The sequence below is a fragment of the Nannobrachium achirus genome (assembly GCF_963921795.1).
Source record: "Nannobrachium achirus genome assembly, chromosome: 23".
NCBI lineage: Eukaryota > Metazoa > Chordata > Actinopteri > Myctophiformes > Myctophidae > Nannobrachium > Nannobrachium achirus.
In genome coordinates this window covers 7,071,096-7,083,401 of record NC_137830.1, presented here as the reverse complement: position 1 = coordinate 7,083,401, position 12,306 = coordinate 7,071,096, and the positions used below count along the sequence as shown (strand labels likewise).

The window sequence follows — 12,306 nt, the reverse complement described above, 5'->3', positions numbered from 1 at the left end:
AGAATAGAGCCCTGGGGGACTCCGCAGTGTAATGGGGCTTGGGATGAGGTGGACTCGCCGATCCGGACAGAAAAATATCTGTCGGTCAGGTAAGATTTAAACCATTTAAGGGCGGTGCCTGAGATGCCCACGCACTTCTCCAGGCGGTCAATAAGGACAGCATGGTCAAGGGTGTCAAAGGCTGCTGTCAGGTCCAATAGGACGAGGATGGACGACTTACCAATATCGGCAGCCACAAGGAGGTCATTAACGACCCTCACGAGGGCAGTTTCCGTGCTGTGAAGGGCACGGAAACCTGATTGAAATTTCTCAAAAAGGTTGTCGCCACTAAGATGGCTGATGAGCTGAGTAAAGACAACCTTCTCCAGCACCTTCGAAAGAAAGGGTAATTTTGAGATCGGCCTGTAGCTGCTCAGAGCGGAGGTGTCAAGGTTGGATTTTTTGAGAATCGGGGAGACCAGAGCCATTTTGAAGTATGGAGGAACCGAGCCAGAGGACAGGGAGCTATTAACAACTGACAGGATGTGAGGGGCGACAGTGGGCAGAATCTCTTTGAGGAGGGTGGTGGGGATAATATCTAGGGGACAGGAGGACGATTTAATTTGTCCGATGATGTTCAGGATAGTAGGAAGGGATATTTGAGAGAAGGAGGGAAAGGAGAATGAAGTTGCTATGCAATTAGGATTGGGCACTGATGGTATGGTCTGTGTGGTCATCAGCTGCGACCGGATGGAGTTGATTTTGTCAGTAAAGAAATTTAGAAATTGTTCACATCGTTCAGGGGAGGCTAGTAGGTTAGGGTTTTGAGGGGGTCCAACTACCTGTTCTATGGTTTTGAATAGGGTGCGGGAGTTCTGGTAGTTTTCGGAAATTAGTTTGGAGAAATATTGTGAACGTGCAGTTGAGACTGCCTCATTATAGCCCTTCAGAAGGTCTTTCAGGCTTTCATAAAAAACAAGTAGTTTGGAGGTCCTCCATCTCCGTTCAGTTTTCCTTAGTTCCCTTCGTAGGGCCCTAGTCTGGTCATTTAGCCAAGGGGAGACTTTTTTGGACGAGTGAGTCTGTTTTTTAAATGGGGCTACTACATCGAGTGTGGTTTGACAGATGGTGTTAAAGTGAGTAAGCTGATGGTTGGTGGAGTCATATGCAACTGGGACATTTGTGGAGGAGCTAAAAAGAGAACTAAATTTATTGGCAGTTAAGGGGTTGACTGCCAATAAATGTGTAGGCCTACTGACCACTGTTATTACAATCGGGGTTATAGGCTATATTTCTTTATAAAGACAACGGGTATGTCCATGGCGCGCCAGAGCGCCACAGCCACAGGCGTGATTTTTGATTGATAGCATGAATAGAAAGGGAGATAAACTATCACATGTCATACAAAAAATAAATAGAGAGTTCACAGAATAAATACAAATTTGAATAAGAGCAATTGCTTGAGAAATGACCAGGGTCTGGGAACTGAAGCAGCTATGGGCGATCAACATTATCCTGCACCCGGCTTTACTCTATAGCTTTTTATTGCTGTCAGACCATATTTTGTTTGGTTTAAATAGGCCTATACTGTTACATTTCATAATGAAATGTTTGGCTATTTATTATGATATGGTTAAACCATGGCGTGATCATTTGCATTTGGTGCGTTGTATTATACCAATAAAAACACTATTTCTGTTAGAAGCTGTTGTCATTGATTGTTCTTTAGATTCAGGAAACACCTATGAAGTGTTTTACTAGCTCAGAAATAAATCAATTAGTCTATTAAGTGTTCTGTAGCCTTATTCTATAGATATTATTAACCGTAATCTAGCCTACTTGCGTTCTGGAGTCATTCAATGAAATGTCGGGTTGATGCGCTGCCGTCTCCAATCTCTCCATGTGTCCAAAATAACAGATGTATAAACTGTCGACAGGCCATGACGCAATGCGTTGGTATCTTGCAACTCTGTTTTTTTGGTGTGGCGCACCGCGCATCGCGCACGATCACGGAGAAAAAGAAAGACTCCACCGTTTGATTCAACAATGGTTTGGTTTAAGCTATAAAAAAAGGTCTTCTCATTCTTTGGAAATCCCAGCATGACAATGACCGTGTCCCGTTAGTAATCAGGTCTTTATTTGCTGTGCAATTAATGAATGAAACTGATGGAGCAAAATGGCATGCCACACAAATCATTTATTTGAATAGACTCATCTTATTTACAGAATTGACACAATGAACTGACACTCTATCACTTCTGCTAATTATATAGGTATTCTAGGACTAGGTATTAGTATTAACTGAATGAGTGGTTGGTTTAATTTTATTTATAATTGAATTGAAGGCAGAAACACGCATTCATTCATTATTTAATCGTGCGAAGACAGCCGACCCAAATTTGCGCAAGGAAACCCCACCTGCGGTTTTATTAGAATGCTATAAATAAAGTGCTCATGCTTCTCAAATAGACTACACAAATAAAATAATTTGAGTTTAGCTATGCAGCAGGGATTATTAATTCCAGGGGTGATGTGCGGGGTGGAACCAAAACCAGTGTCTTTCTTTTCTTTTTTTTTTTTGCAAAGATGCATGCAGCAGCAGCGGACCAGCGGTCCATAAATAATCAAAGCAAGCATGTAACATAATGATCAGTCAATCAAATTGGATATTAAAATGATGCCCACACAGGCTGTGTATTTTGGAAGGGAGGCAGGTCTGGCGCATCACATACAGCAGGCCATGAGAAACAAAATGAGAAAGGTAAATAGCCAAACATTTCCTCGTTGCAATGAACAGCTAAATGGTTTCCAAATAGGGTCACATTAACAGCCACAGCAACTAGACCATAGAATGACAAAAGAACAAGCTGACAAAGTGTCAAAATCTATCAAAATCAAACGTTATTTTGTATTTATTCCTTGGCTGGCTTCTGCGGAACGTGGAAGAATGGCTGTCGAGTGAGTGTCTGTTGATTCTGGAGGTGGAGGGGCTTGCTTGATTGCTGGTATCCCGCAGCTGGTCAGTTTTCCAGCAAAGTTCAGGGAAACAACGATCGCGCCGCCGAGATTGGCCGTTTTGTCAGAGGCGCGAGAGATTTGTTTGGTCCTTTTTCTAAGACATTTCAGGGAAACGGGGACAGCGATTGGCGGCCCAACCTCGACAGAGAAGTCACAGCAGGCGCCACCGTGCCCCCTTCATGGTGGAACTCTAACCACAAACACCTAGCAGGGGATAAGTTCCTGCAACATACTAGCTAGCCGCAAATTGCAACACTAGATTTCTTTTATAATCGGATGAATCTAGGGTTGCAATACCTCCCATAGGCAGCCAATGCATCAAAACAGTTTTTTGCTATCTGATTGTATTAAACGGCTTCAAGCTCACCAATATTGGGGCTTGAAGTATCCTCTTTCTATCTGCAAAGTGTTTGTTTCATAAAAATCCACCGTAGACATGTTAGGAGCTACTTTCTATCAATAAATTGGCTTCAGGTGATAATTTTTTCTAAGTGCTTGAGCTTGGAAGCGCTCGTGGAAAATCTCTCAACAGTCCTGTGACCACCTGGTTCTAAATGTCACATAATGCAGGAGGCAGCGGGACGTTGCGTTATAGAAGACGAGCGCTTCCGAAGTTCAACACTTAGAAAATAAACCATATCTGCTCGGATTTCTTGACAGAAAAATAAATCATAACATGTTTACGGTGGATTTTTCTGAAACAAACACTTTGCAGATAGAAAGAGTAAATTCCAAGCTTTCAATAGAGCCGCAATATTGGTGAGTTTGACGTCGTTTAATACAATCAGATAGCAAAAAACTGTTTTGATGCATTGGCTGCCTATGGGAGGTATTGCAACCCTAGATTCATCCGATTATTTAAAAAATCTAGTGTTGCAATTTGCGGCTACATACTAGCATCATGTCCAGTGGGTGTACAGTACTTGTACATCAAGCTGCCTCACGCTACAGAAACAGCAGATATGCTCCTGCCCTATGGGCCTCATGCCTCTGCAAGCCTGCAAGGTCGTCAAGCCTAGGGCTAAGTGCTACGTGCTGAGGAGTCTAAAGAGGTGAGTCTTCAGGTTACGGTTACGGCAGAAGATACGGGAGTGAGACTGCAGTAGTTCTAATGCACGTGCACACACACACACACACACACACACACACACACACACACACACACACACACACACACACACACACACACACACACACACACACACACACACACACACACACACACACACACACACACACACACACACACACACACACACACACACACACACATACAGAGGGGACGGACCTATGGTAGAGCAACTGCGGCTGCATCAGCTGATACACCAGCTGGGTCATGTGATCTCTGGAGGCCACCACCTCCATGGGGGGGTCGTACCTGTTCACCGCAGACACCTAGTGGACAGAGGGCACGCACGCACACACGCGCACACACCCACACCCAAACGGTGGGGAGAAAGTGAAAGAAGACAGAACAGAACGATGTGGTCTTTAGTAACACATACTAGTAACTAAACTCAGCACAAAAAGAAAGGAAACTTGACTTCGGTCCATTATATCTCCCCTTTAATAATACCAAATTGTATTGTGTTTTATATCATTTGTATCCTTGATTCGTCCCCTTTACAGCGAGGTACAGCTTGTAAGCATCGGGCATTCGAGGCATGAGCTACACAGCCAAACGTGTGGGTAGCGCCGACCAAAGTTTTGCCAAAATGGCTTGCAATACTGTTCTGTTGGCATTCACTCTCGTTTTGGGCTTCCCTGACACTGAGCTTAAAATGAACAAAGTGTAAAAACCATTCAGTGAACCAAGCAACAAAGGTGTACACCAAAAGAACAGTATTGCAGGCCTGCCAGGCCATTTTGACCATTTTTGGAGGGGCGCTACCCACACGTTTGGCTGTGTTGCTCATTCCACGTACGCCAGATCCTTACAATCTGTATCTTGTTGTAAAGGTGAAAAATCAACCATAACAATGATATCGAACACAATACCATTTTGCATAATTAAAGGGGAGATATAATGACCGAATGTTGACACATTTTGGGTCAGCGCTACCCACATGTTTGGCTGTGTTGCTCATTCCACGAATGCCTGATGCTTACAAACTCTACCTCGTTGTAAAGGTGACGAATCAACGATAAAAATTATATATAACACTGGACTGACTCAAGTTTCCTTTCTTTTTGTGCTGAGTTTATGTCATGAGCTGCATGAGCTGAACATGGGCTTCACCTCCAGACTACACCAGAAAACGTGTGCGTGCGCTGTCCGTGCGTGTGCGAAAAGCCCCTGGCTACACCAAGGAGGGAATATTTGTGCGGGAGACCAGAGAGTCTGTGTACAAAACGCATACGCACAATCCTATTTTTACAGCATGCATATGCGGGGCTCGCGCTATCCGTGAGCCTGGTGTAGCTGATATCATTGATATATATATCGTCGTTGTCGGGTGAAAACCTTGTATGTCCAAAACCATTGGTTCTGCGTTTATCATTTTAAAAATGATTTAATCTAGTGAAAACGTGTGCGTGCGCTGTTCGTACGTGTGCGAAAAGCCCCTGGCTACACCAAAGAGGGAATATTTGTGCGGGAGACCAGAGAGTCTGTGTACACAACGCATACGCACAATCCTATTTTTACAGCATGCATATGCGGGGCTCGCACTACCCGGGAGCCTGGTGTAGCTGATATCATTGATATACAGTATATATCGTCGTTGTCGGGTGAAAACCTTGTATGTCCAAAACCGTTGGTTCTGCGTTTATCATTTTAAAAATAATTTAATCTAGTGAAAACAGCCGATCTACAAGCACACAGGCGTTGTGTGCTTGTAGATCTGCTGTTTTCACTACTTTTGTACGACGGCCTTGTATGATGAAGCAGGGCTTTACTTTGAGAAAGAACATACACATTTGAAACTTGGAGATACGAGGTTTCCACCCGTCAACGACGATATATTGGATCTTTCCAAGCGCGCTGAGCGCACGCAGCAAATTCTACACACAGACGCGCGTGAAAAGCCTTGGTGTAGGCCGGCAGTCAGTAACAGACAATATGTCCGTACCTTCTCCTCGGCGGTGACGGCCTTCTGGTCCAGCTTGCTCAGGTGTTGCAGCAGGAAGATGATGGACAGTCTGTAATCTGGCTGATCCTGTACCAATTACACAAACAATAAATACAGTTTAGAGACGATTTAAGCAAATTAGCAGACGCTAAGTGTGATCTACAGCAATTAAGTGTGATCTCAGAGTAAGCAGAGTAAATGATAAACATGCACCCTTGTCAACAAACAACAAAGTAAATATTGTCACATAAGTAGAGTGCAAAGAGAACGATGGAGTGCCTCAAAGAAACTGAGATGAATGGACCTAGCATCTGTCTAAACCAGGTGGTTTCAAACTGTTTTGACTCAGGGCACCCCTGTAAATAACTATCATCCACGGCACCCCTGAATCACACTGTTTTTTGAAGCTTATATTAGGCCTTCATCCATCCATCCATCCATCCATCTTCAATCGCTTATCCGGAATCGGGTCGCAGGGGTAACAGTTCCAACTGAGACTTCCAGAGTTCCTTAACCTGAGCAACTTCCTCCACTCCCTCAGGGAGTATACCGAGGCGTTCCCAGGCCAGAGTGGAGATATAATCCGTCCATCTGGTCTTTGGTCTGCCACGGGGTCTCCTCCCAGTGGGACGTGCATCGAGGACCTTCCTAGGAAGGCGCTCGGGGGGCATCCGTACTAGATGCCCGAACCACCTATTAGCTGACTCCTTTCCAAGTGTAGGAGCAGCGGTTCTACTCCAAGTACACTATGTAAAACATGTAGCTCTTTCTCCCTAAGATACAGTATGTCACAATGAAATATCCGCTTCCATCAGAACTGACTGAAAATAACGTTATACTTGACCTTTAACCACTTGAACCCCAGCATCCCTATTCTGGCGGGAACGTTCACCAAAAATAGCCGATCTACAAGCTCACAACATTGCGAGCTTGTAGATCTGCTATTTTTGGTGAAGAGAGTTGGGGCAGATGGAAAAAGAACTCATCAAGTACCGTGCAAATCAGGTCTGTTCTACTAAGCATGGTGAAGTGATATTGATGAATTCCAAATGTTATCAAATTATTCTGAGGCACCCCTGGACTGGCATCCCAATTTGGTAAACCCTGGTCTAAACAGATGCTAGGTTCAATACACATGATTACCGTGGTCCACAGGTACACTAGCATGGGTGTGAGCTCATTGCTCTACAGTTTTGTTCTGTAGACTGGTATAGTAGTATGAGTACTGTACATGGGTATGGGTACAGGTACAGTAGTATGGGTATAGGTACTGTACATGGGTATGGGTACAGGTACAGTAGTATGGGTATAGGTACTGTACATGGGTATGGGTACAGGTACAGTAGTATGGGTATAGGTACTGTACATGGGTATGGGTACAGGTACAGTAGTATGGGTATGGGTACTGTACATGGGTATGGGTACAGGTACAGTAGTATGGGTATGGGTACTGTACATGGGTATATGGGTACAGGTACAGTAGTATGGGTATGGGTACTGTACATGGGTATGGGTACAGGTACAGTAGTATGGGTATGATGGGTATGGGTACAGGTACAGTAGTATGGGTGTGAGGTCAGTGTTTACAGTACCTGGACAGGGTTGTTCTGCAGACTGAGTTCCCTGAGCAGGAACAGGTCGTGGATGTGTGTGGCCTCCTTGATGTCGCTGATCTGAAAAATATATTCACAAACCAGTAAGACTCCCTAAATCGGGAGATAAGCGACCGTCAGGTTGCATACACAAACTTTAGAAGGCAATTAGTAAGGGGATTTTATAAGATATTTGACCAATCTGCGAAGTAAATCGTTACCAAGAAATTTCTTCACCAATGTGTTTCTAAAGGTGTGTAATAATATGTACTAAAAGATTGAAATTCAACTCCTGGGGGAAACCTCATAAAAAAACTGATTTGTGTTTGTGTCCCATTAATTTACTATACAGGAAAAAAAATACAAAAAATAAATCTGCTTTAAGTAGCATGTGAGGGGTCAAACTAGGGGTATTTCATGATGCTGAATCCATTGCAAGCTTTTGTTTTGCACAAAAAACATTCTTTAGGCTAAAATCGGACCCACAAAACGATGGTTTAGTGATGAATCATCACTTTTCACCATTTTGTGGGGGCCATTTGTCTCCCATGGAATGTTTTTCGTGCAAAACAAATGCTTGCAATGGATTCAGCATCATGAAATACCCCTAGTTTGACCCCTCACATGCTACTTAAAGAAGATTTATTTTTTGTATTTTTTTTCCTGTATAGTAAAGTTAATGGGACACAAACACAAATCATTTTTTTAATGAGGTTTCCCCCAGGAGTTGAATTTCAACCTTTTAGTACATATTATTACACACCTTTAGAAACACATTGGTGAAGAAATTTCTTGGTAACGATTTACTTCGCAGATTTTCTTATGTTCCCCTTACTAAATGGTAGCCAATCAGGAGGGAATGTGGGAAATGGGACATATCCATGTTGATGACATGACTTTAGAGATACTGTGTACCGCTTTGCGTGATTTTAGGGCAAAATCTGTGGGAGCAGTGTCCAAAAATGTGTTTTGCAAGAATCGGCCCCATGGTGGCGCTAGAAGAGGGCCATGTGAGAAATGATGCGGTGGAGGTTGTGGTTTGGCAGCCAAGGAGTGTGTGTGCAAAGTTTGGTATGGATAGGGGCAACGGTTGCGGAGATATGAGTAGGGAAAAAGTGTGACAGGACGTGATTGACAGACGGACTGACTGACTGACTGACAGGAGGTGGAGGTTTTGATAGTAACTGCGACCTGACGGTCACAATGAATATGTCCACAGAGACGAAATGGCATGTGTGCAAGACTGCTACTTTTGTGATAGATAGATGATGTCAGGCCATTTTCCACTTGGCATCCTAATGCACATGGAAGCTATAGTGTATATAACTTTGATGTACAGATTATTGATGTTTTGATGTTTTTTTTATCTGTCTTGTGAAACACAGATCCAATATGAGCTCGCAAAACTGCCCTGAAAGTCAAGTCATCGTGGAGCGCTCGATAAATTAGACAGAATGCGGAGGCTAAGGCGGAGCTAGGCTCACAGCACGTTCGTTTCAATTGAACGCGCCCGTCGGCGTTACAGAGGATGTGAATTCCAGCGCTCCTGCTCTTATGGGGGACTCTAGAGAGAGAGAGAGAAATCTATCAATAGAAAGAAAGACATATATACAGTAGATAGATACAGAGATAGATACATAGATAAAGATAGAGATCTCCGGAGTCCGTATCAGTTGCATCACTAGGCCTAACAATAATTTATATTAACTCTTATCCTGCCAGATTATTTATTTATTTATTGGGTCTGGTGCCATCAAAAAGCGGCTTACCTTTGCAATGTTATAGTAGATTGATAGACTTTTCTTTTTTTTTTTTTTTTTTTTTGCCTTTCATGCCTGCCTGGTCTGCACTTTCACAGACCAGGCAGCAGAGGGCGGCGTAATGCCATTAATGTGAATTTGGCCGTTTAGTCTTGCCATAGATTGGGAACAGACATTGTACACAAAGCCCCAGGGCCAGAGAAAATCAACACGGAAGAGAATTGGTCTCCGTTGATGTTAACGCATAATGGATTTTTAAGACCATCACTGCTCGCCATGTGATTACAGTACACGGTGGCGCGACCCCTCATCAGCTTAAGGACATCAACAAGGTAAACGAACGAACGGCCGTATTGGCGCGCCTCACTCGCTAGAATTGGGGCGAACAGGAACGTCCAAAGCAGTATAAGAGTTAACATAAAAACAATAACAATCGTCATAATAATAAAATAATAACAATAATAATATCTGGATTCAACAAAGATCAATTATTTGTTTTAATTTACTGAATAGGTTCTTGGTCTACTTAGGGTTTTTTGGATTACTATTTCTATGCATTTAATGTATTAATGTTGATGTATAACTTGCTTATTGTAAATAAGAGTGTCTGCTAAATGCCTAAATGGTAAATTAATGTGCATGCTCACCAGGTTGTTGTCCAGGTTGACAGAGCCCAGCAGGTAGAGGCTGTGCAGACCAGCCAGGCTGGAGATGTGGTTGGAGGAGAGGTCTACATGCTGCAGACCGCTGAGAGAGGACAGACCCTCCATGGCATGGAGCTGGTTACCTCTCTGCACACACACGCGCACACACACACACACACACACACACACACACACACACACACACACACACACACACACACACACACACACACACACACACACACACACACACACACACACACACACACACACACACACACACACACACACACACACACACACACACACACACACACACTCTTATTACTATACTTTGCACATACATATTTGCATATCTTTGAGCTGTACCACTGGAAGGAGCTAAGCTCCAACATCTAGCTTTGTCCGGGCTCTCAAGCATGGCCTACATCTTGACCTATATCGGGCCTAGATCTGGCCTAGATCTTGTCTTGCCATTAGCGCGCAAAGTTTGTTTTGTACGCCCAGGGTCACGTTGGCCAAGCTTCGCGGGACGCTTAACCCATTTAGGCGTAGAATTTTGAATGCTTTAACTATTAAAAATAGCAGATATACAAGCTCACAGCGGGGCCCTCGGTGTCGCGCTGGACTGTCTGCTATTTTTCAATAGTTAAAGCAGGGGTTGGCAACCCAAAATGTTGAAAGAGACATTTTGGACCAAAAAATAAATCTGTCTGGAGTCACAAAAAATGAAAAGCCTTACATAAGCCTCATAATGAAGGCAACACATGCTGTAAGTGTCTATATTAGCCTACTATCAAAATGACTAAGTAGGCTACAAATACATAATGAGCATTCAAGATTAAATGTTTATTTTCCCTGAGCACATCCTGGAATGTTGAAATGTAATATTTATTCTACACATTTTTACAGCATTGGAAAACGTTAAGAATGTTTGTGTCATGTCTGTCCTCCTACAGAAACCACATTAAAACAAAAATATATTTTTCCATTTTCATACATTTTTGAAAAAGCTCCAGGGAGCCACTAGGGCGGCGCTAAAGAGCCACGGGTTGCTGACCCCCGAGTTAAAGCATTAAATAATTTCAGGCCTTAACCGGTTAGGGGGCAGACATTCATTCAGAAACACCCCCACTTAGAAACATCCCCATTCAGAAATACCCCCACTGAGGTTAGGGTTAGGGTTTAGGTTACGGTTAGGTGACACGTCCATTTAGAATAATGGAAGTCAATCTTCTGAATGGCAAATGGGTTAAAGGAGAATTCCTGGTCTAAATGGCTTTTTCACCATTATTCTGTCTCCAAAAAAACTGGTCCAGGTGTCATTTTATAAAAAAAAAAATCTTATTGTCCATTTTGGCAGACTGGACCGCAGCCCACAAAACGAGAGCAGTGGCGCTTATGCAAATCTGCTTATTTACATCGTTTTACATCGGCTGCTCCCGTTTTTCTGTGGGCTGTGTTCGGGTCGGCCAAAATGGACGATAATGCTTATTTTGACAAAATAACATCAGTCCGGGTAAATGGTGCACACATTGTCAATATTTAACAAATTATTCATCTATTCTACACACACACACACACACGTTAGTGGGACACACAATGAACAGGCACTGATAAGTGCACAGATGGGAATGCACGTGTGTTACATTCCCTCTGCCCCGCCACAGCGTGCACGCACACACACACACACACACACACACACACACACACACACACACACACACACACACACACACCCCTCTTCTCTCCCTCTCTCATCTACAATCTGCTGTCCTGCTAATCAGCGTCCCCCTGCAGTGGTCCATCTGTAGGGGGCTCCACCTCGCCCCCCGCTCCCCTCCCTGCCCCTCCCCCAGAGCCAGGATGATTGACAGGTCCGCTCCTCCGTGCTGAAAGCATGACAGCCTGACGGCTGACTGACGCGCCGCAGCGCAGCTGGTGGGAGATGCTAACGCAGCGCAGCGCGCTAACCCGCTTAAGGAACACCTCCACCTCCTGTTTTCACCTCTTTTCTCACCCCACACACCTTCCCAGCAGTGGACAAAATCTAATTGTAAGAGTATAATTATTGAGTATGTTTACTTAAAGGAGTAGTTCACCCCCAAAATGACTTTTTTTCTATTGATTACTCAGGCCATGGAGAGTAGAGTTCAATAATATTTTTTGGTTTTTGTCACATTCCTAAGACAAAAATGTGATAACAATACATTTACCCTCATTGATTCCGGATGGTGACCCG

At 43.7% G+C, this 12,306-nt stretch overlaps 1 protein-coding gene across 1 annotated transcript in view; it reads right to left on the bottom strand.

Moving 5' to 3' along the window:
- The window catches only part of lrguk (leucine-rich repeats and guanylate kinase domain containing), a gene marked incomplete at both ends in the record, with an annotated part of 64,205 nt that overhangs the window by 39,871 nt on the left and 12,028 nt on the right, over nt 1-12,306 (bottom strand). The window contains 4 exons of the mRNA XM_080753926.1: nt 4,286-4,392; nt 6,069-6,155; nt 7,661-7,741; nt 10,068-10,211. Of these exons, the coding sequence (XP_080610052.1) occupies nt 4,286-4,392; nt 6,069-6,155; nt 7,661-7,741; nt 10,068-10,211 (419 nt within the window). The remainder of the gene's footprint in view (nt 1-4,285; nt 4,393-6,068; nt 6,156-7,660; nt 7,742-10,067; nt 10,212-12,306) is intronic.